Genomic DNA, 21,433 nt, shown 5'->3' with positions numbered 1-21,433 from the left:
ACCGCCTCCGCCTCTGCCACTGCGACCGACACAGCCGCGCGGGACGTTTGAACGGACCGGAAGTGGGCGTGGCTGGACTTCCGGCAGTTGGATGTGGGAGAACCGGGAGTGTCGGAAATGGCGACCAAGCGGCTGGCGCGGTATGCGAGTGGGTTCTCGGCGACGCGGGGGAGGGGTGGTCGCTCTGGGTCCGGCGCAGGCGGCGTCTGCGCTGGCGGCCTCCATTCTCCGCGTTCTCGGCGTCTGGGACCTGCACTCTCGGAAAAGCTCCTGCCTGAACCTGGGTCTCGAGCCCCAGGCTGCGCTCTGCAGGGCGGGAAGGAGCCCGAGGAGCCTTGGCTTCTCGTCGGCGTGGCCTGGCGCGGCCCTGGGAAAGGACGGGACGCGACAGCGCCGTGGAGCTTGTTGGGAGGTCCCAGCCAGGCGCCACTGCACCCATCAAGCCGTTAGCCGCACCACTTCCAAATGATCCAGTTCATAATATGAACGTTGTGACCTTTTCTGATTCCTGGATAAGCTGGCTTTGAACTTGTGATCCTCCTGCCTCAGCTTCCCGAGCTGCTGGGATTATAGACATGCATAGGCATGCACCATCACGCCGGGCCAAAACTGTCCTTTGACAAATTATCCATTTTTCTCATCAGTGTGGGAGCAAAAATGCCTGCCTCCTAGAGTGTTTGACTAAATGAGCTCACCATGTAAGTTTCGTCCTGCTGTGTAGTAAGCAGTCAGCAAATGCTAGTTATTAATTATTCCCAAATTCCTGCACTTCCCTCATACCTCTTAGCAGCAGCAACAAAAAACATATCACTGCGACAGGTAAGACCCTACCTGCTCATCAAAGTTTGTCTCACCTGTACTTGAGACCTCAGTAAAATCTTCCCTTTGGATGCCAGCATATGGCCTTTGGGGGAACTCTTTATTATGGATTACCTTCCAATAGTTTCATTGTTTCTTTACCCAGTTTTGTTAAATTCCTGAAGATAAGACCATGGCCTGTGTTCTTATTTTCTCAGAACTGTGCTATATACATAGCAAGGACTTGAAAAATGAAAGAAAAAAAAAAATGCAAACACAAAAATAACTAAAGTTCTTCAGTGTGTCTGTACCCCTACAATCTTGAGTTCCCCAGTGTTACTATAAAATACAGGGAGCAGATAAAATTAGCCTGTTTGCAAATATGTACTTGAGGCCTATGCAGGTCAGATGACTACCAAAATCAGAAGAGTATGACAGTACAAGAACCCAGGTTTTTTCCTCCAAAGTCTAGTTCAGTTTCTTTTAAATCACAACACATGAAACCATTTGCACAGTACCATTAGTTTTATACCCTCTTTACACAGAAGTGTGAATGGGTTCGTTGATCTTATTGGGTTGTTTTACATTTTTAGGCAGCTTGGATTAATTAGGAGAAAGTCAATTGCACCAGCAAATGAGAATCTAGGAAGAAGAAAATCCAGTAAGTAGTGTGCTTAGTTTCTTTACATTTTGTGGCTTTGTATTTTCAGCACTGGTAAAACATAAGAACACCCTGATCTTTTGCAGAGCAGTTGTATGACTACTTAATTGTGATTGATTTTGAATCCACCTGCTGGAATGATGGGAAACACCACAATAGCCAGGAAATAAGTAAGTCTGGAATTGCAATAACCAAATTTAGCAGTAGGGGAGTCATTTTAAAGTTTATACATATAAACCAGCCAATAGTTTAAGAAAACAGCCTATGAATTGGTAGTTTAATATAAACCTGTCTTTATTAAAAAAGAACAAAATTCTGAATACCTAAATGTGTCATTGTGTAAAATAATTATTTTAGGATCACATACAAAACCTCAATTGCATAGAAACTGAAACAAAATCTTTGCAAAAAAGGGGTATATTTCAACTTCCATATGTTCTTCATATTTAATTGTAGAAATATAAATAGGTACATGTGATTTCAATATTTTTATTGATGGCTTATTGTTACTTTATATCATACTCCTTTTGTCTTTTAATATGCTTTTATTGAAATGTTTAGTAATGCTATTGTGACAATATATGTTTAATTTAGAATGACTATAGCATTGTTAAAAATCATATATTCAAGTGTTGGTTGATGATTCTTCTCGTTTAGTTGAATTCCCAGCAGTATTGATGAACACATCAACTGGAGAGATTGAATGTGAATTCCATACTTACGTTCAACCTCAAGAACATCCAATTCTTTCTGAATTTTGCATGGAACTGACAGGCATAAAACAGGTATGATGCAAATTTTAAAATTCAGAAATCAGTTTCAGAAAAAAAATAAATTTATATGCCATTTAGAATTTTATGTATTCAGTGTTAGGAAAAATAATGTCCTCTTCAAAAGTTCATTGGAATCTTTAAAAATTAGAATTGTGTTATAAACATGTCTATCAAGTCTGGATATACAACTCAGTGGTAGAGCACTTGCAGGGCATGTGGAAGTCTTGGGTTTCAATCCCCAGTGTTGGAGGGAAAAAACAAAGAAGAAGAAGAAATATATTTCTCTAGTGGAAATTAAGTGACTCAAATTTATGTTTTTATTTCTGTCAGTCTGGATTTAATGATTATATTTCTGTGCAACTTTAGATTTATCAACCCAATTCTTACCTTGGTGAGTTTTAATCATTAGAGAACTCCTGTGTATCTTAACATCTTTTCACTGGATAAACTCTTTGCCAGTTAGAACCTCTTTGATATATCCTGTCACACTGTATAATTATAATGCATGCTCGGTAATTATGGAATTTTATTATTGAACTCAGATTTTGTTGCTCTAATAAGGCTCAAGTTGATGAAGGAACCCCTCTGAAAATCTGCTTGTCTCAGTTCTGTAAATGGATTCATAAGATTCAGCAACAGAAGAAAATTGTGTTTGCTACTGGGATTTCAGAACCTTCTACTTCTGCAGCAAAATTATGTGCATTTGTTACTTGGTCAGGTAAAAAAAAAAAAAAAACAGTGAGTTATGCCTATCAATCACAAATGGGTAGCATTACAACAATGTAATTCTTTATTTCTAGTTTTCTACTTTATAATCTAGAATTATATTTCTTAACCTGGACCAGGAAAAGAAATTCGAGTGCCTCACAGATGTTAACCAAGAAAAGTAAATTTGTTCGTATCTTTAACGTTATGATACTGGGATACCTTAAAAATGTAAGCATTAGCTTTTAGAATCTTTCAAGATGTTCCTCTATTCTGCATTCAGACAATGATGATTCAGTGAAAACTCACCATGGTATTTTCTATAGTCTTGAATAAAAAGAGTCATTCAGCTCTCATCCTTTGCTTTTATGCATTGATCCTTACTAACATCAAGAAAAAAATGAACCATTTATCATAGGTCTTTTGTATGACCATGATATATTAATCAATTACTAATTGCCATTAATTGTCATTGATAGCAGTACAGTACCCTTGATAACAGATTAATAGTCATTTTTGGATTCAAGTTGCTATAAAATATTTGGTTTTTCAATGACATTAACATTTTCCTAGAATATAGAAAATATGGCCTTTGGAATTTAACATTTTATTCTTGTTTCTGAAACAGAGTTTTATTGGGTGTTTAAAAAATCATTTTGAAATTTAGTTATCAGTGTGATTTCTCTTTTTAAAATTTTTTTTAGTTATAGGTGGACACAATACCTTTTTTTTTAATTCATTTTTATGTTGTGCTGAGAATCAAACTCACTGCCTCACACATGCTAGGCAAACCCTCCACCAGTGAGCCATATCCCCAGCCCCTCAGTGTAGTTTCTTAACAGTAAGTTGTGTAAAGTAATAAAAAGCATACATGTGGATTATTAGTTATTAGCAGAGCAATTAAATCTTACTGTTCTATTTTATATCATCTTCCATATTTATTTGTAAGTGGAAGAAATGCTGACATAACTTTGTTCTATTTTAATTTACTTAATGCAGACTGGGACTTGGGGGTTTGCCTAGAGTATGAGTGTAAAAGAAAACAACTGTTAAAACCCGTGTTTTTAAATTCCTGGATTGATCTCAGAGCGACTTACAAGGTAAGGGTCAAAGGTAGGGGCATGTTCATTTTCCTTCTGTTGAAAAATAATTTATATTTTATCCCATGCAGGGGAATTGGTATTTTCTCTGGGAATGTTTACATAAATATGACTTTAAGAACTTTTTAAAATATTTAAAACAAGACAATATAAATAAGCTTATTCCGAATCCAGGAGAACTAAAATTATGAAAAGTGGTTAATATATAGCCTTTCAAATAGTAATAATATTTTTGGCCTTTTTTTTTTTTTTTTTTTTTTGATTAGCTTTTCTATAGAAGAAAGCCAAAAGGACTAAGTGGTGCCTTGCAGGAAGTGGGAATAGAGTTCTCAGGACGAGAACATTCTGGTTCGTATAAATTGCAAATCACTTTTTTATGTAACTCAGTTAACTTTTGTAAGAATTCTAATGTAAACTTCATTTTTTGGTAATGCCATTAATAGTGAATATTCTACGTTAGATTAATTGTTCCTAATCTACACAATTCAAAGTGTTTCTGGTTTTGGAATTACCAATTTCATGAACTATTTAATGTAAAGATTGCCATCTAGTGATTTTCTAGTTACTAAAAAGAATGAAAGAATTAATTAGCCAAATCCAATGGTGATTAAACAAGTGCCCAAGTGATATAGTAGATCAATAAACTGAATCAGGCTATTTGATTATTCACAAATCCTGGTCCCTATAGAATGCTGGTCACGTTTTTAGAAACTGAAACAAATTTTTACTTCTTCCTCTGTAAATTTATGAGATCTTCTCTTTCATTGATAATGTGGCCACAGCTTTCCACAAGACCAGTTTATTATGATTCAAATGAGTAGGTGAACATAAAGCTAATAGTACACCCCAGTATTTATTTGAGTGGTGATTTTTTTTCTTTTTGCTGTTATTTATACTACTACTGAATTCAGTGTTTGATGTTTCCTCAGGGTTGGATGATTCTCGTAATACTGCTCTTCTTGCTTGGAAAATGATCAGAGATGGTTGTCTAATGAAAATTACAAGGTCCTTTAACAAGGTTAGTGGTATTTTCCCTTTTCTGTTATCTCAAACTCCAGAGTACTCATAGGTCCACTGAAACGTGAATTTCATATGTGTGATCATTTATAAACAGATGACATTTTTCTTTTTTGTCATATCACATAATTTCTGCTGAAGAAATTACAGAATTTCTAAAGCTTTTGGATTTGTCTGTGGAATCATAGGTTCTCACAAAGAAGAATCCCAACATTCTGGCCAGAAATTTGAATACAAATCAAGAAGAAGAAACATCTGCCTGCAACATTAGCTTACAGGGTCCCAACATACATGATAAAGAGCTTAAAAATGCAATAAGTGCTCGTGAAAAAGTTCAAACGAGTTCAGTTTATGTGAATTCCCCTGTAATGGTACAGCAGGATCAGTTACAACTAAAAAACAATATAAAAGCAGGTCTTCACAATGTCAAAAGTTGCTTATCTGTTTTTACTACTAAGCCCTCTACATCTTTGGGACAGTTGCAATCTCCCAGCTTAAATTCACCTGTCTATATGCAGAAGCAAAGAAACAATGCAGTCAATGCCAAATCTAAGCCTTCAACATTTGATTCAGAATTGGTACTTGTTTCTACTACCATTCCTTCTGTTAATCATGTTTCTGATATGGAAATGAGTTCTACTGTTGACTGTCTGCCTATGTTGGCTGAATGGGAAGACATAGTTTTACTGCCAGCATCTCAACCTGAGGAAAATACAGATTGTATACTTCCTATTAGTGACACAAACGTAGAGACTTCACTTAATTCTGGAGAAAGATTAATGGTTTTAAAAGAATCAGAAATGCTGAGTCATGAAAATTTTGGCGGCATCAAGGAAGCTTTTCAGGAATTGGAGACCACTCAGTCCATTGTGTATAAGAGTCCTCACACTACTATTTATAATGTAAAAGAAGCTAACTATCCAGGTTCAGACGAGTCAGCCTTTAAATTGCCTGAACGCAAATTATGTGCCTTTACCAGTGTTGATGCCAATGCAGCTCGTCCTTCAGTTTTGGGGAAATATCCTCTTTCTTTAGGTGGCACTAAAAGGAATTCATCTAATCCCCCAGTATTCCCCCCAGCAAAAAAACAGATCTTCACTATTCACGAAGAAAAGCCAGCATCATCTGATTGCTCCCCAGTAAGAAGTTCTTGTCAGAAGGTTCTGCCCCCTGTATTAACTTCTGCAGTGAATCTACAAGAGCCTTGGAAGAGTGGGAAAATGACACCTCCCTTATGCAAGTGTGGCCGAAGATCTAAGAGGCTTGTTGTTTCTAACAATGGACCAAACCACGGGAGAGTCTTCTATTGTTGCCCTATTGGAAAATACCAAGAAAACAGAAAGTGTTGTGGTTATTTTAAATGGGAACAAACACTTCAAAAGGAAAAAGCCAACAGCCTAGTTCTGTCTCATTCCACAGGGGGACTCGCTTTGAGTTCTCCAGTAACAAGCCATATTCGTGACAATAATTGTTTTCCTATTAAAAATTCTTTGAGACTCAGACCTTCAATGAGGAATTGATAAACTTTCTTTGTAGTTAAGCTGTTTTTACTTTTAGGACAACTTTTTTTGACTTTTAGTGCAGGAAAGATAAAGTATAATGCTACAAGTTATGGAAACTTAGCATATCGGAATTATGTAGGCTGTACTGGAGCAGTTACACAAAGAGAAAATATATTTCATAACCTTTTATTCACCATTTGCTTAACAATTATCTTCTTTTGTTCAAGTATGACTCCTAATTATTCCTTAAATTTCCACACATGAACATTCTGATGCTATCTTACACAATTTTATTCATATCTCACATATTAATGTTCACTGAATTTCATACTTCCTTGTAGAATGACAAAATATTTTATAGGGGGCTGGTGATATAGCTCAGTTGGTAGAGTGCCTGCCTCGCATGCAGAAGGCCCTGGGTTCAATCCCCAGCACCACAAAAATAAATAAATAAATAAATTCTAAATATATTCATTATGCTAAATATAATAAGAAATAATGGTTCATGATGTCCATTTTTGTAGTTAGATCTTGAAACAAATTATAAGCTATTAAGTTATTTAAATAAAATATGACTAATAAAAATCCCTAGTCTATTTTCAGGTAGATACTTTGAGAATTATGATAATCTCCTCACTGATATTTTTTACTTTTAAAAAATTGTAAGTTGTTTAGTTTTGTTCAAGCCTTAAAGATTGGTTCTGATTTGTATATTCATATACTGGAATTATTTAACTAAGGCTTAAAAACCCATGGGGCAGAGATTTGATTGATTGATAGAAGCGTCTTCTAAACCAAACATTTAAGAATTCTGTGGACTGGGTATATAGCTCAGTGGTAGAGTACTTGTCTGGCATGTGTTACTCTGGGTTTGATCCCTAGTACTATAAAAAAGAAGTATCAAAATAATTCCTGAGCAATTGATGATTCTTTTTATGTTGCCAAATTATAGAAACATTGACACTAGTGCATAGGAATCTATTGAATATTTTATTTCAAAATTCAGCCTCTGATGTCATAATTACAAAATACTTTAAATCAACAGTTTATAAGAATACTGTCACATTTTTTAAAATCCCCTCTTCCTAAATTTGTGGTTTCTACAGACACCATGTTTGTTTTATATGTACTATGATAATGGAATGAATTTAAATTGTTTTCCATTCTTTCTTCCTCAGTTCATTTCTTTTTATCTTCCCACTAATAGTCTTTGGCAACTCTTGAATAAATTCTACCTGTAGGTATCAAGGAGAAGAAAATTAGTCCAGATGTTTTCATCTTTAGATAAAGCGATTTATGTAGTAGTTCTATTATGAATTCTAAATGAAAAAATTAGGGCACCTGTTGTAGGTTTTTGGTAACCGAAAAGGGAAGGGGGTATTGTTGAGGAGAGTTTTCTTGATATTAGTATTTACCACAAGTTCACTGAGCCAAATGACCAAATTAAGTTAGGAGTTTAATTTTTAAAATTCTGATTCTTATTCATACATCATTAGTTCCATTTGGAACATTTTGTGTAACATGTTTGAGGAGAGTGTTCATTAAAAGGGAAATAATAATTGAAAAAATTCCATAACACTGAACAAAAAATATTCATCATAAGTAGGATGCCTACCTTTCTGGGATATTTGTAAGGTGCTGTAGTTTTTTTTACATGCTCCTGAATCTCCTTTTTTAGTTGTTCTTGATCATGTGACTTGTAATCAGGGTTCAAAACAATAAAAGCTTTTACTACCTAAAATAAATATTTGAAACAGCGGAAAGATGAGTTGTATATTTTTTTGTTTTAGTACAGCTTACTTACTTTGTCAAACTGGGAATCTTTGTACTTGGTAGTGTGAACCAGAGGGTTTTTAACAGTTTGGTCTCAACTCTGTCTTCTTAAACTATTGCCAGTTGACTCGCACACCTCTTGTTCCATACCCAATCCAAAAGAGTTTCTGGGATCCCTGATTTATTTATGATATACTGTGGAACTCTCCCACCTAGCTACATTTGAAATCTTGCTTTCTGACCTGTTTCTGATCAGCTCTGTCCCACTGCCTCATATTTATCTCCTTTAATAAAGTTTTCTCTTGAAATTTGGCAGTGCACTAAGCACAGCCTCTTATGTAACAACCCAACCTGTCCAGGCCAGTTTCTGAAATTCTACTCTTGTAGCCCTTATAAAGTAGTCACACTGGCTTTGTCACATTGTTGAAGAAAACAGCTCACTGAGACCGGTGGTCTTTTATACAAGTCTGTGAAGATTCCAACAGCCACTTTGCTGTTGCTCTGTCCCGCTTATGTGGCCCTAAAGAATAAGAGCAGAAATGATGGTGACCTTTGCTCTCTAACTGGCAGAAGATAGGAAAGACCTCATCGCCTTATGCTCATGCACCCTGTTTCCGAAAGTTCATCCTTCCCTGAAATGTTTTGAGAAACCATTAATGGAAAAACAGAAAGATAGGCTAACCTCATGAGAATATTTGGGGTCCTATCTACCATGTTTTCCCCTGGGGCACTGCCGTGGGCTAGTTCACCTGGAAGCATGGCTAGGTGTGTGAATCAGAGTATACCACCAAATCCAGCTTACCAGTCCAGGGGTTGCCATGGAATGCTGCTTCCCTGCAGGCAGAGTCTCAGGGGAGTCCCCTACAACTATCTTATCATTAAATATCCTGCATTTGGGCAACTGAAATCTTACTAAATTCATGAGTTCATGTGTCCAGCTTAAAGATAAACAGGCAACATTTCCTGCACATCGTGATTTGGGAGTAAAGATTTGATTGGAAATTATTTGAAACAGTAAATCACTCAGGACAAGCATTTGATGAGAAATGAAAACCTATAATTGTAAATTTTCACATTGAAAATTGTTTACCAGTGGGCAGGTTTATGACATTTTATGAGTAATTACCCAGTTTTATCTTTATTAAAAACCCTTAAATATTTCTAATTAAAGTGTCCCATGGGGTTACTTGTGCAACTGTGAGTATCTGTATGTATATAATTTTAATCCTATTCATTTTTGACATTTTATAAAATTTATAGTTAATGCTGGCTTTGTAGCTTCATCTTTTTTTTTTTTTTTTTTTTTTTTTTGTACTGGAGATTTAACCCAGAGGCACTTTACCACGGGGCTACATCCCCAGCCTTTTTATTTTTTATTTTGAGACAGGATCTTGGTAAATTGCTTAGGGCCTTGCTAAGTTGCTGGTCTCAAACTTGCAATCCTCCTACCTCAGTCTTCTGAGTCACTGGGATGGGCCACTGTTGATAACGGCTTTATCAACGTTTTTATGAACTTAAAAAATTATCCTTACTAAAAATGAGTAGTTTGAAGACTTAATTATTTAAAAACTGCAATCACTGATTAACATATTGATGACTTCTACACATTGAACAAACTCCATTTTGTCTTTCTAAAAGTCTTTACAGACCATTACAGAAATGTGTTAAATGAACAAGGAACAACCTAACATTTTAGTTAGTATGAACTCTGAAGTCAGATAACCTGGGTTCAAGTCATAGTCTTTTGTATCATCTGTGCCTCACTTTCCTTCTCTGTAAAAGGAGCTGCAAGGAATACATAAGTCAATGTAGACATAAGGCTTATAATAATGCCTCCGAATAGTAAGTCATCAAAAATGATAGCTCTGGGGACTGGGGTTGTAGCTGAGTGGCAGAGCGCTTGCCTAGCATGTGCAAGGCACTGGGTTTGATCCTGAGCACCACATAAAAATAAAGACATTGTGTCCATCTACAACAACAACAACAAAAATACTTAGAAAAATGATAGCTCTTAGGTATAGTAGTAGAAGTACAAAGAGAGTTTTGTTTTGTTTTGTTTTGTTTTTTAACCTAAAAATCCACATGTGGGCTTCAAAGTTTCTCTCAAATTCTATGTAAAATCTTGGATTTTTTAAAATCTATGGCTGTACCATTTAATATGGTAGCTATTAGCAATGTGTGTCTGTTTCAATTAAAGTTAGCCAAAATTAAATTAAATTTCCTGTCATGCTAGCTGCATTTCAGGTATTAAAAGCCATTTGAGGCCATTGTATTGAATGGTGCAAATACAGAACATTTCTATCATTGCACAAGGACAACAGTGGCCTATGGTCTTTTTTCAAATTCTCAGGTATTTGAGCTAAAAAATTTTGGGAACCAGTCAGCTCAACAAATATTTTTCACCTCTTTATTTCACATCCAGTGTTAAAATGGTATGTAAAGTATCTATTATTTTCAGAAATAATAAATACAAATTATCCACTCCTTTAACACGTTGGAAATTTTGTCTTTTGAAGAAAGCTATAAAAAGCACACATTTTTAAAATCGTGAATATGTAGTTCAATAGATACAGTATACTCACTGGCTAAAAAATTTTAAAAGCAAAGTAGCCATGTGAAACTGAAAATAGTAAAATGTGAAATTCAAATGAGAATGTACAAAAATTATCAATATAGGAGATAAATTAAGGAAATACTCATTTTAAAGCCTATTTGCTTTTGGTTAATTTACCAAAGAAAAAATTAAATATTCAGGAGAACTGTCAAAAGTAGTTTGGTTTAGTTGGTAGCGTGAGGAATGTTTTAAGTTCAAACGCTACAACAGTGTTTAAAGAAGTAATGGTGTGAAAATGTACATATTAGGTTGAAATACTATGATGTTGTAGATTTTAAATTGTCAATATTTTGGAATCTTATCTTCAAATTTTCATTTTATCTGTTTTCAATTAATTCTTCTGGAACTTGCTACCCTATCAAAGACCAAGCTGGACCTAACCTGGAGAAGGACCCAACCCAGCTAAAATATGTCTGCCACCAGAAAGAGAAGAGCTGCCTAGGACACGCCACCATGGCATGAACCCCTCATTTGAAATACCCAAGCATCTTTTGCCAGGAAATGTTGCAGCCCACCAATGTTGGGAAGCTGGCCAAATCTAAGCCCTATATCAAGACCCCAGGGTTGAGTGAAGGACGTACAACCCACTGAACAGATCTTTGCTCTGTCATAGTCTGGGGTATCAGGTGACTGCCAAGCCAGTCCTAGCCCGAAAGGGTCCACAACCATCCTGTCCCAAGTAAGCACTTGTCTAGGTAGATAAAAATGAAGACAGCAGAGAGGTATGGGAGGGGCTTTTCACCTCTATTTCACGTTCAAGTCTTAAAATGGTATGTAAAGTATCTATTATTCTCAGAAATAATAAATACAAACCCTGCCAGTGGAGTTCAGTGAAGAGATCTGTTCCCTGCTCTCACCTACTGGAATATATTCTCTTTTCTAATAAATAGGGGCTTTTGTTCTGGCAACTTTCCAAACCAGCAAGTGCTGGTCAATATCCAAAATTACTTTGGGCTATCTAGGAAGACTTAGAGCTTATCCTCTTGCATCAAATATTAGGAGAATCAGTCGTGGGACAGAAATTCACTCTCTGTACTGCAGTAAACAGTCTCCCATTTCTGCCTTGACTAATGCAGCCACTGAGACTAAATACCTTATAACCCTGCCCCTTATCTGGAACTTCAAGCCCTACACCTGGTGTTCCAGATAAGGAACTTGAATACATAGTACAGAACATCCTGGACTTGCACTGACATCAATGTTGTTTTCAAAACCTTGATTCAGTGTTTGGGATACTGTCCTCAAATCCTCATCTTACCTGCTTTTGGTCAATTCTTCTGGAATTTGCTACCTAATCAAACACTGGATATGGATTTGTGAACACATGTAGCTTACCTTACAGAAACACCGGAGGCATGTTGTAGACACACAGGCAAAACCCAACAGTCCCTGCTTAGCAAAAGAGGCCTGAAGAGTGATATGGACTCTCACTTGATATGGCCGTGGTCAGCCCCAGCAGGAGTGGGCTTTTGGGACTCCTGTCTTACACTGCTTATTTTCTGAAACCTCTGCTCATCTGCTTACCATTTTACTCACAGTTGCCTCACTTCCTGACTCTGACCTTGTTCCCACTGCAGATGTCTGATGCCACGTCCTCCTTTTGCAATGCCAAGCACCTTACTGGCTTCCAGCCTTCTGGGTAACAATTTGATCTAGCTAACTTCTAGAGCCCTGTCCTGGAGTGATCTGGATTATTGGCATCACCCCATCTTTGTCCCATACTCCTTGGAATTCAAGTTCAAATTCTTTTTAGTGTACATTTTTCAGTTTGTTCTGTAGCTGTTCTTTCTGACTAGCATATTTCTGTCTAACTTGCTTTTAGTATGTAATTTTGTGTGTATGTGAGTGTGGTATTGGGGATTGAACCCAGAGCCTCACACATGCTAGGCAAGCTCTCTACCACTAAACTATATCCCCAGCCATTAGTTTATATTGAGACAGAATCTAAGTTGCCCAGGTTGGCCTTGAACTTGCAATCCTCCTGCCTCGGCCTCCTGAGTTTCTAGGATTACATGCATGGTTTTACTAATCCGTTGGGCCTGGTTTAGTAAATGAATATTTGTCAGGCTTGCATATTTAGTGAATGAAGCATTTGTGTTATTCGTTTTTCAAGGAAATACTGTACAAAAACATGTTGTTTCCAATAAATATAAAGTTGAAATGAATCTGTTCATTTACCTCTCCTCTGATGGGATCAGGGCTGCTGACAACAGCTGACTCTACAACCGAAGGGTGCTCCATCAAGGCACTTTCTACCTCAAATGGCCCAATCCGATAACTGGGAAAGCATATGACAGGGATTGTGAGGGTGAGACAAGATTCACTCCAGTATACTGACGATCAGTTATACAGACATAGACACAGTTGGAGAAGAAAATTACCCAGAGGACAATATGACATCATCCGATCGCGCAACAAACCACAAATATCCATCTTTATCCATATACCCTCTGTCACCTGTGACATAGAAGTTGCCTCGTAGAGTTGAAGCTGTTTTTGAAGGATCATCCTGCCAAAACAAACAGCCTTTTATTAATGTGACTCTTCTCTGTTCAGTTGATTTTTTTCAGAGAAAATTCTGGTTCCTTTGAGAAGCCTTAGAATGAAGAGGATCTGGGGTATGAAATCAGGATGAAATTCCAGCATGGAGCCAGTCCAACCAACTTTTAAGAGAGGTGAACTGCAGTTACAAAGAGTAGATAAGATTCCTCCTTGAGAATTTTCTTAGCTAAATTACAAAACATGTTTCAAGAGCTCAGAGAAATAGGCTAATTTAAGTCTTTTGATAATTGGCTAATACCTAACACTGAGAGAAAAAGAGAGAAGTGAAACCAGGTGCGGTGGTGGTGCACATCTGTAATCCCAGTCACCTGGGAAACTGAAGCAGGAGGATCGTTAGTTTGAACCCAGCCTCAGCAATTTAGCAAGGCTGTAAGCAACTCAGCAAGACTTTGTCTCTAATGTAAAAAAGGACTGGGGATGTAGCTCGGTGGTTAAGCCCCACTAGGTTCAATCCCTGGTACCTGCCCTGCTCTCCCCCCCACCACCCCCGCCTCCGCCAAAAAAAAAAAAAAAAAAAAGAGAAGTGAATACTCATTTGAAAGAAAGCACCAACATCAAAATCAATTTGGCAGAAAAAAGAAAAATAAATGAAGAATTGTCATAATATGTAAAGTTCTTCGACAAGTAGAACCTGGACATACATCTCTTACTATATTGAAATAAACTTTGCTTTGATTTGTTTATCATGAGAGATAAGATGTGATTGCAAATAGTAAGGAACTAGAAGGCCTCAAGAGGGAGGAATCTACTTAATCTAATTGCCCTAATCCCTGTTCCTCCCACCTTTCCTAAGAAGGGAGAGCACTAATCCGGATATTAGTAAAATGACTGGGTGTGATTTGATGGTTAAGAGGATCAGTGGGTGCCAAGAGGACGTGGGTGTAAGAGGCGGTCTTCTTTCTAAGACTCCCTTCTTCCTTCATGGCGATCTAGCCTGTGGGACCACCGTGCTTCTTAGTAAGCATCCAAATGTTTTTTCAATTCCCTTTCCGTGGAATTGTTCAGGGAAATGAATCTCTGAAGAAAGGGCCAAGTGCCTGCCTAAATGTTTTGACCAAGCAGTTTTGAGAAATAGAAAAAGAGATTTTAAAATAAGTCTCTTACGATATAATGAGTAAAAAGGCCAAATGGTCGGTTAGGTAGAACTTGAATTCCAATATCTCCTTCTTGTTCAGGAGGTAGAATATTGCCACTTTCATCTAAAATCTGAGATAAAACAACAGAAAAAAAAATTTAAGATAATTTTTATTTAATACTGCATCTTAAATTACTTAGGTAAGCACACTTCAAAAACATTTTAAGTATACCTTAAATTCCTTAGAGAAATGCATACATTTAAATTCTTATTGCATAAAATGTTACCAAATGCAAATTGCTGAAATGTGAAGAATAGAAATTTTCTTAAATTCTGTCATCCAGTAATAATAATCACATTTTGGTAATATCCTTTTGCACAATACAGACACGGGAAAAAATAATATCACTTTATAACATATAGTTTTGCAACCTGCTATTCTTTTCTTTTCTTTTTTTTTTTTTTTTTTTTTTCCTGGTGGTACTGGGACTCAAATCCAGGAGCATGCCACCTCTGAGCTACGTGAGAACAGGTCTTGCTAAATTACCCAGGTGGGCCTTGAGCTTGAGATTCTCCTGTCTCAGCCTCCCAAGGTGCTGGGTTACAGGTGTGATCCACTATGCCCAGGTCATTCAGCAGTATATCTTATTAAAAATAAAAACATGGATTTCAGGGTCTGACACCAAATCTGTTACATCAGACTTTCCAGGGAAGGCTCCAGGTAAATAGTGTCTGAGTTCTCCACCCTGGAAGTGAATCCATCTTGCCTTTTGGCTGCTGTTGCTTTCTCTTTCTTATTAATGAAAATTCCTCTGGCTATCCCTTGCTTTGCAACTGGGTCAATCTGAGAACAATTCTGTCCCCATACAGTATGCAAATGGGAAGCAGAATGTTCCTAGGCATCAGGTGGTAGTAATGGCAGTGGTTACAGAAAGCCTGGTAATGGTCAGTTAAGCAGAGAGAGTGCTGCAGGCACCATGAACTTGTCCCTCTTTTGGCCTAGTTGATCCCCTCAGGAAGTACTGACCCACCTCAACAGATACGTATGATGTTGTGGTTGAATATGGCTATTGAAGCCAGATTGCTTGAGATTGTATCCTTACTCTCTAGCAGCTACTAGCTCTGTGACCTTGGATGAGTTCCTTAACCTCTCTGTGCCCTTATCAGTAAAATATTAGTATGTAATTAGATTCCTCCTGGAAACTAATGAGTTTATGCTTACAAAATGCTTGGAACTACATAGTACAATATAGATGTTTGTAAAGTAATTAGGACTCAAGCTAAAATTTCCAGTCCATTTCCATCTTTACAGAAATTAAGGTATCATGGAAGTAACATGAAATTGTCCCTAAAACAAAGAGTGCATATGGGGATAGGTGGGAAACACATCGGGATGTTAAACATTCTCATGGAAAGGAATGTTCAAACCTTAACGTCAAAAGCAGGAGAAGGTTTTCCCATTGAGCCAGGCTTAATTTTCATTCCTTTAAAATTTCCACAGATTAGCACCTAGTTTAAGAAAAAGAGAAAGTCAACTGACATAAGTAACTAAGATTCATTTACTCATCTATCACACATTCATTCAACAAATATTTAACGAGAACTTGTATGAACCAGGCCCAAAATAAAGTCTCTATTCTCACAGAGTGAAGAGTTGGAAAGTGTACAAAATATGTAATAAAAGATATCAGACAATTCATAATTACTAATGTCTATTAAAACATGAGCAGATTTATATTTGTACTCACATTAGCATGGTATGCTAATATTATGCTGGTTCTGTTTAATTTGTTAATTTTGCTTTTTAATTTTTTTAAGTTTTTTTTTTCAGTTGTAGGTGGACACAATACTTTTATTTTATTTATTTTTATGTGGTGCTGAGGATCGAACCCTCAGGCAAGTGCTGAGCCGCAACCCCAGCCCTATTTTCATTTTCGATCATGTAATACATTAACATCATAAGTTCAAACTTTATATATTGAAGAATTATGAAAAGACATGATGAGAACTTTCTTTCAACCTTTTCGCTCATCTGTTCCATCTTACTCCTCCTTCTACAAAATGACCACCTTTTTTCTTACTTCATTAACGCCCCCTAGAATTTCTTCTTATTCTTATCCCTGCAGATTCTTTAAAGAATTTTCTTGGAGTCTGTTCACCAGGGTGATTCTAATAGACTCTCAATAACTTAAGTAACAAGGGGCTTAGCCAGCGTTTTCCATTTTGAGGCAGCCCTAAGGAAACTCCTCATCACTTAAGGGGGAATCCTCTCTTTTCATAGATCCATTATTTTTTCATTTAAAAAATATCATAATGCCTTCAACCTGATCAGTTAATAGCAGTTTTTCTATTAAACAATTTGTCTATTAAACAAGTGTATCTGTTTTAGAGATTTTTTTTTTTTTGGCAACTCCCTGTTATTATTGTTGTACCTCTTTTCTGGCCACCCCACTCCTTCCTGTATCCTTGGGAGATGCATAAGGACATAATAGAGACTTCAGTTTTTATTCATCTAACTACATCAAGCCGAGCTCCATCTTTTCAGTGGGGTCAGATACCGTTTCTGTCTGTCCGTATCCTTCGTAGATATCCAGGCCCGTCCTGTTTCTCCATTGTTCAATCACTTCTGGGTTTATTGGCTCCCCAGCACTCACACAGTGCTTTAAACTTTTGAATTTATAGCTTCTCAGAAAACAGGAAAACAGTTAGGTTTAGGAGGAGAAAGTATGGAGAAGTGGAAATTAAGATTATTTTAATACAAAATAAGCAGATCATTCTGATTTCATAAAATGACACAGAATATACCACCTTTTCTTCTTTTCTCTTTTATTTTGGGAATTGGGGTCGGGAGGGGGCAACTCGCTATAAAGAGAAACCAGGGATCCTTAGGGAAGATACCCCATAATAACATCTTCACTAATCAATTAAAATTCCCCTCATATCTGGAGACCACAGAGTTGAGTGTTGTGAGTATAGTAAAAATTTCTTTTCAGACTACCAATCCATCCTTTCGAATGGAATCCATAATAGATTTTAAAATCTATTAAAACCTGCATCCTCTTTTCTGTTTGCTGAGACAAGGTTCCAAATAGGAGGACCTTCTCTGCTGTCTCTGCTCAGGTAACAGCCATCTTCAAAATATCAAATGCCTTCTTGCCTGTAAACACTGGGCTCAGCTCTAAACATGGCTTGACCCTGCCTCTCCTCTCCTTCTTTGGGGGAACCTGCCCTGGACACAGTCATCATTCACAGAATGTCAGCAAGGAGGAAGAGAAGGAAGAGTTTGCCAGATCCTGCACCACCTCTCTAGAGCTATGTTTTTAGGCAGAAAACTCTTTTATTTTCTAACTTTTTTCCTCCCCCTACTAAGTGCCTGTTTACCAACATTTCTTACCTGCTCATATCACTCTGTACAAGCATTCGGTATGCGGTTGGTGCTGAACAGAAGACGGTGATGGGAAACGTGGAGAGTGTCTGCAATTTAGAAAAAGCAAACTCGTGGCCTACTATAGCTTTATTATGTGCTTAAATATCTATGGGAGGCACAGCATGATGTAGGCACTGCTTATTTTAATGTAAATACACTCACACCTTTCCTCTATTTTTCAGGCTTACAAACTTTCTGCATGTTGTCTACTCTGATCTTGACAAATTAACAGTATTCACCAGTCAGTGATAATGCCGATGCATTTTTAATGTGGCCCTCTCATGCTCTGCCTTACTTGTAAGATGGAAGCTGACTCGAAACGGGGCAAGTGATGTGCAAATACGCATGCTCCTTGGATCCATGGAGAGAAAACACTGCTCCATGCAGACTTTGCCCAGCCTGTGTCTGAGGTATTCCACATCACATCCAAGGGCGTCAAATCCAGCCAGAACCTGCAGAAATGATAACCCTGATGTATACATTTGTTAAATTTGTAGGAATTTGACGAGTATAAACATATGTATAAATTTTTTAAATGGACAAATTTGTTAAATGTGTAAAAATGTTAAATTTGTAGGAAAACACATTTTAGAGGCCAACACATGAATGGTTATCTTTTCAGTTTTGGCACTTGAAGCTGCACTCCTGTGGAAGTACCTTCCGTTTACAGATAATCCTAAACCAAAACTGCTGTGGGTGTGTCCGATCATTTTAGGGGGTCCAGTTGTTCCACTGGTGAAGTAAATGGCCATCGTCTCGTCATGTTTTGTCTTCACACAGGCATGGCTGTCACTGGCGTGTCTGCAAAGGAGAGAGGCAGTGGTGTGCGTGTAGACTGTGCCCCGACAGGGATTTGAGAGACCATCTCCTCTGACCTCTTCACCTTAGGAATCAGGCCCCAGCACCTTGGACTGAATCCCAAGGTAAATCTAACCCCCTTCCATCGTTTTAGGTGCTTTCTAGAATCAAAATAAACTTTGCTATCAAAAACCCATATAAAACAGATAATTTCATAGCTTTTTACTATATGATAAAGAAGGATTAAAGCATTTTAAAAACTCAAAAATAATATTCTGCTGGGCAGAATAAGGATTCTACCATCTTAAAATCATGGACTTAGGAAGAATTTCCTTCTTCTCTCCTGTGGATGCTTTAAAATGTGATTTTTTTAAAAAAATGAGTATGTTGGGTTGCAGTTATAGATTGCAGAATGCTTGCCTAGCATGTGCAAGGCCCTGGATCTCCAAGCACCACACAACACACACATACAGAATAAAAAAATGATTATGTTAATACAGGTCATGGGTGATAACAAGGATATGCAAATTATGGCTCTTGGGCCAAATTTGACCTGCCTCCTGTTTTTGTAAATAAAGTTTTATTGGCACAGAGTCAAGTCCATTGGTGTATTAACCCTGGTTGTTTTCACACTGTAATGGCAGAATATAAGTGTTTGGCCAGCAAAACCTTAAATACTGAAGTCCCTGTCCCTTTTGTAGAAAATACATGCCAACTCCTGAAAGGATAGTTTTTCTGTTTCCCACAAGATTCTGCACAGTCCTAGGTGTAATAAGCAAAAAACTAGAGAGGATATTTGCCTCCATTCATGGAAAGAAGGACTGGTGAAACCAGAGAAAGAAAATCTTTTAGTTCTAAATTGTGCATTAGGGCAGCCAAGAGCAGAGCAACTCTGCATGCATACACAGCAGGTGTCTAAGAAGCTTACAGATTTATCTGCGAGTACTAGGTGCAGAATGAATGAAAAGAAACATCCATGCCATAAGAAATACAGAAAAACTGGTTAAAAGCCTCGTAAAGCCTAAACCAAGTCTGGGAGTCCAGAATTCTCTTCCTTAAAAATAATATTTATAGCTGTGTGCCTGTCGTTTTCATTACAGATACGGTTGTCTGTAGCTGGCAAGCATGCTTCCTTCCAAATTCTTGCAAAAATGTAAGAAGCTCATTATAGAAAAGGAAATCTCTGCCAGCCTAAAGCCAAGATGTGGCCAGTACCTGGCAGAGTTCCAGTGACTCCCAGAAGCACCCCAGGGAAGGACTTGAACTTCAGAGTGCAATTTCATTTTATAATTGCACCCATTAACATCAAATGCTGTTTTATTAAACCTAATGTAAGTGCTGCTCTCAGCAAGGGAACAGTGATGCCTCCAAAGAGGACCGATTGTGATCCATTTCCCTGGGAGAGGGTAACAGCTCTGCTTGGTGCAGTGATGCACCGGCTGGATCTCTGTACAGGATGAAGGACTTACTCTCCCCAGGGGCTGGGAGCCCTCTTTAGAGATTGCCTTGGCTGAAGAGAAGGCCACGTTCAAGGGCCCACTCCCTGTAGGGACAGCCAACATCCAGTAACTGATCAATGTGGATGTGTAAAGCCAGGACCTCTTGCTTTACTTGTGAACTGCTTTGAGGAGCTCTCCAATCTCTGGAGGTCCCAGTAGATTGGTTGAAAGTTGTTGTAGGGAATACATTGCAGGTTAATTTCTTCCTCTGCCCAATTTCACACTCTTCCCTTTCTTTCACAGGTGTTGATCCCAAGAGAACTCCTTAATAAACTTCTTATACATTCTTTTCCATCTCCTTGACTGCTTCCTGGGGATCCCGACCTACAAAAAATACTCCAAGCTCCTTCCTGCCTCAGAGCTTAGCACTACTAATGCAGTAATAATCACCATTTGTTTTCTTTGCCTGTTGCTTTAGTTGGCATTTGTCTGTTCACTACTAGATTGAATATCTTTTTGTTATTGCCTTTATTTCTGGGAATCTGTTCTACAAGGAAGGCTACTCACTTAATCATCTCCTTGAGGTTCCCCCAGCCCTCTCTGGAGTTCTGGGACACAATTAGCCTGGAGTGGAGATATTCACATTTAGGTGCAACTGCATCTACTGCTGGGGCCAATGTGTCATCAGTAATAATGCACTTTGCTTTTGAAGACTGTAGTCGGTAGAAGATGTCTTTCTGGGTCAGCTGAGTAGTTCCTGGAATAATAATTGTCCCTAAAGAAGCAATGTTTAGAAGTAAGATTATTCTCATCATGAACCAGTTAGTCGGTTTACCAAGTAAGATATCTGTTTGTCTTTCATTATTCTGCTTTCACCCTTCAAGGCATCTTAAAGTCTCCGACTATTTTGAAGCCCTCACATGAAAGGTTAGTAAATACTGGATAATTAGCTGACATTTGGAGACCATCTATAACATATAGCTGGAAGAGGGTTATCATTGAAAAGTAATATTTCTTAACATTTGTTGAATACGCGAGTAAGTGCCCAGTTTCTGCATCTATAAAATGGGGATTATAAAAATACTGTTACTGGCAGTGTTGCCAAAAGCTTAGTCCACGTCCCTGATGCCAATCCAATTACGAGGACACGGTTTTGAGACAAAGGAAAAAGAACATTTATTGCTTTGCT

At 37.7% G+C, this 21,433-nt stretch overlaps 2 protein-coding genes across 12 annotated transcripts in view; one reads left to right on the top strand and one right to left on the bottom strand.

Moving 5' to 3' along the window:
• The first annotated feature begins 8 nt into the window (after positions 1-8).
• On the top strand, positions 9-13,974 carry ERI2 (ERI1 exoribonuclease family member 2). Of its 2 annotated transcripts, none has more exons than XM_079120857.1 (9): positions 9-140; positions 1,392-1,459; positions 1,546-1,629; positions 2,117-2,244; positions 2,794-2,950; positions 3,937-4,037; positions 4,304-4,385; positions 4,967-5,055; positions 13,500-13,974. In XM_079120857.1, the coding sequence occupies exons 1-9, from the start codon at positions 118-120 to the stop codon at positions 13,542-13,544; spliced, it is 777 nt and encodes a 258-aa protein (XP_078976983.1). In that variant the 5' UTR covers positions 9-117; the 3' UTR covers positions 13,545-13,974. The 2 variants fall into 2 exon arrangements, with proteins under 2 accessions (XP_078976983.1, XP_078976982.1); XM_079120856.1 differs by lacking the exon at positions 13,500-13,974 and adding an exon at positions 5,243-7,141.
• ACSM3 (acyl-CoA synthetase medium chain family member 3) overlaps positions 1,105-21,433 on the bottom strand; it is a 62,375-nt gene continuing 42,046 nt past the window's right edge. For 2 of the 10 annotated variants that reach the window (XM_079120864.1, XM_079120865.1), the window contains exons 5-14: positions 20,812-21,019; positions 18,665-18,808; positions 18,303-18,459; positions 17,975-18,054; positions 17,139-17,262; positions 16,009-16,089; positions 14,610-14,711; positions 13,325-13,452; positions 13,122-13,221; positions 7,811-8,291 (exon numbers count right to left, since the gene is read on the bottom strand). In XM_079120864.1, coding sequence (XP_078976990.1) covers positions 8,049-8,291; positions 13,122-13,221; positions 13,325-13,452; positions 14,610-14,711; positions 16,009-16,089; positions 17,139-17,262; positions 17,975-18,054; positions 18,303-18,459; positions 18,665-18,808; positions 20,812-21,019 — 1,367 coding nt within the window. In that variant the 3' untranslated portion in view covers positions 7,811-8,048. The other 8 variants (XR_013760690.1, XM_079120868.1, XM_079120867.1 and 5 more) reach the window with 8 other exon arrangements.

The sequence above is a fragment of the Sciurus vulgaris genome (genome assembly GCF_902686455.1).
Source record: "Sciurus vulgaris genome assembly, chromosome: 18".
NCBI classification, from domain to species: Eukaryota; Metazoa; Chordata; class Mammalia; order Rodentia; family Sciuridae; genus Sciurus; species Sciurus vulgaris.
The sequence above is the reverse complement of the archived record's forward strand: the minus strand, read 5'-3'. Positions and strand labels throughout refer to the sequence as shown.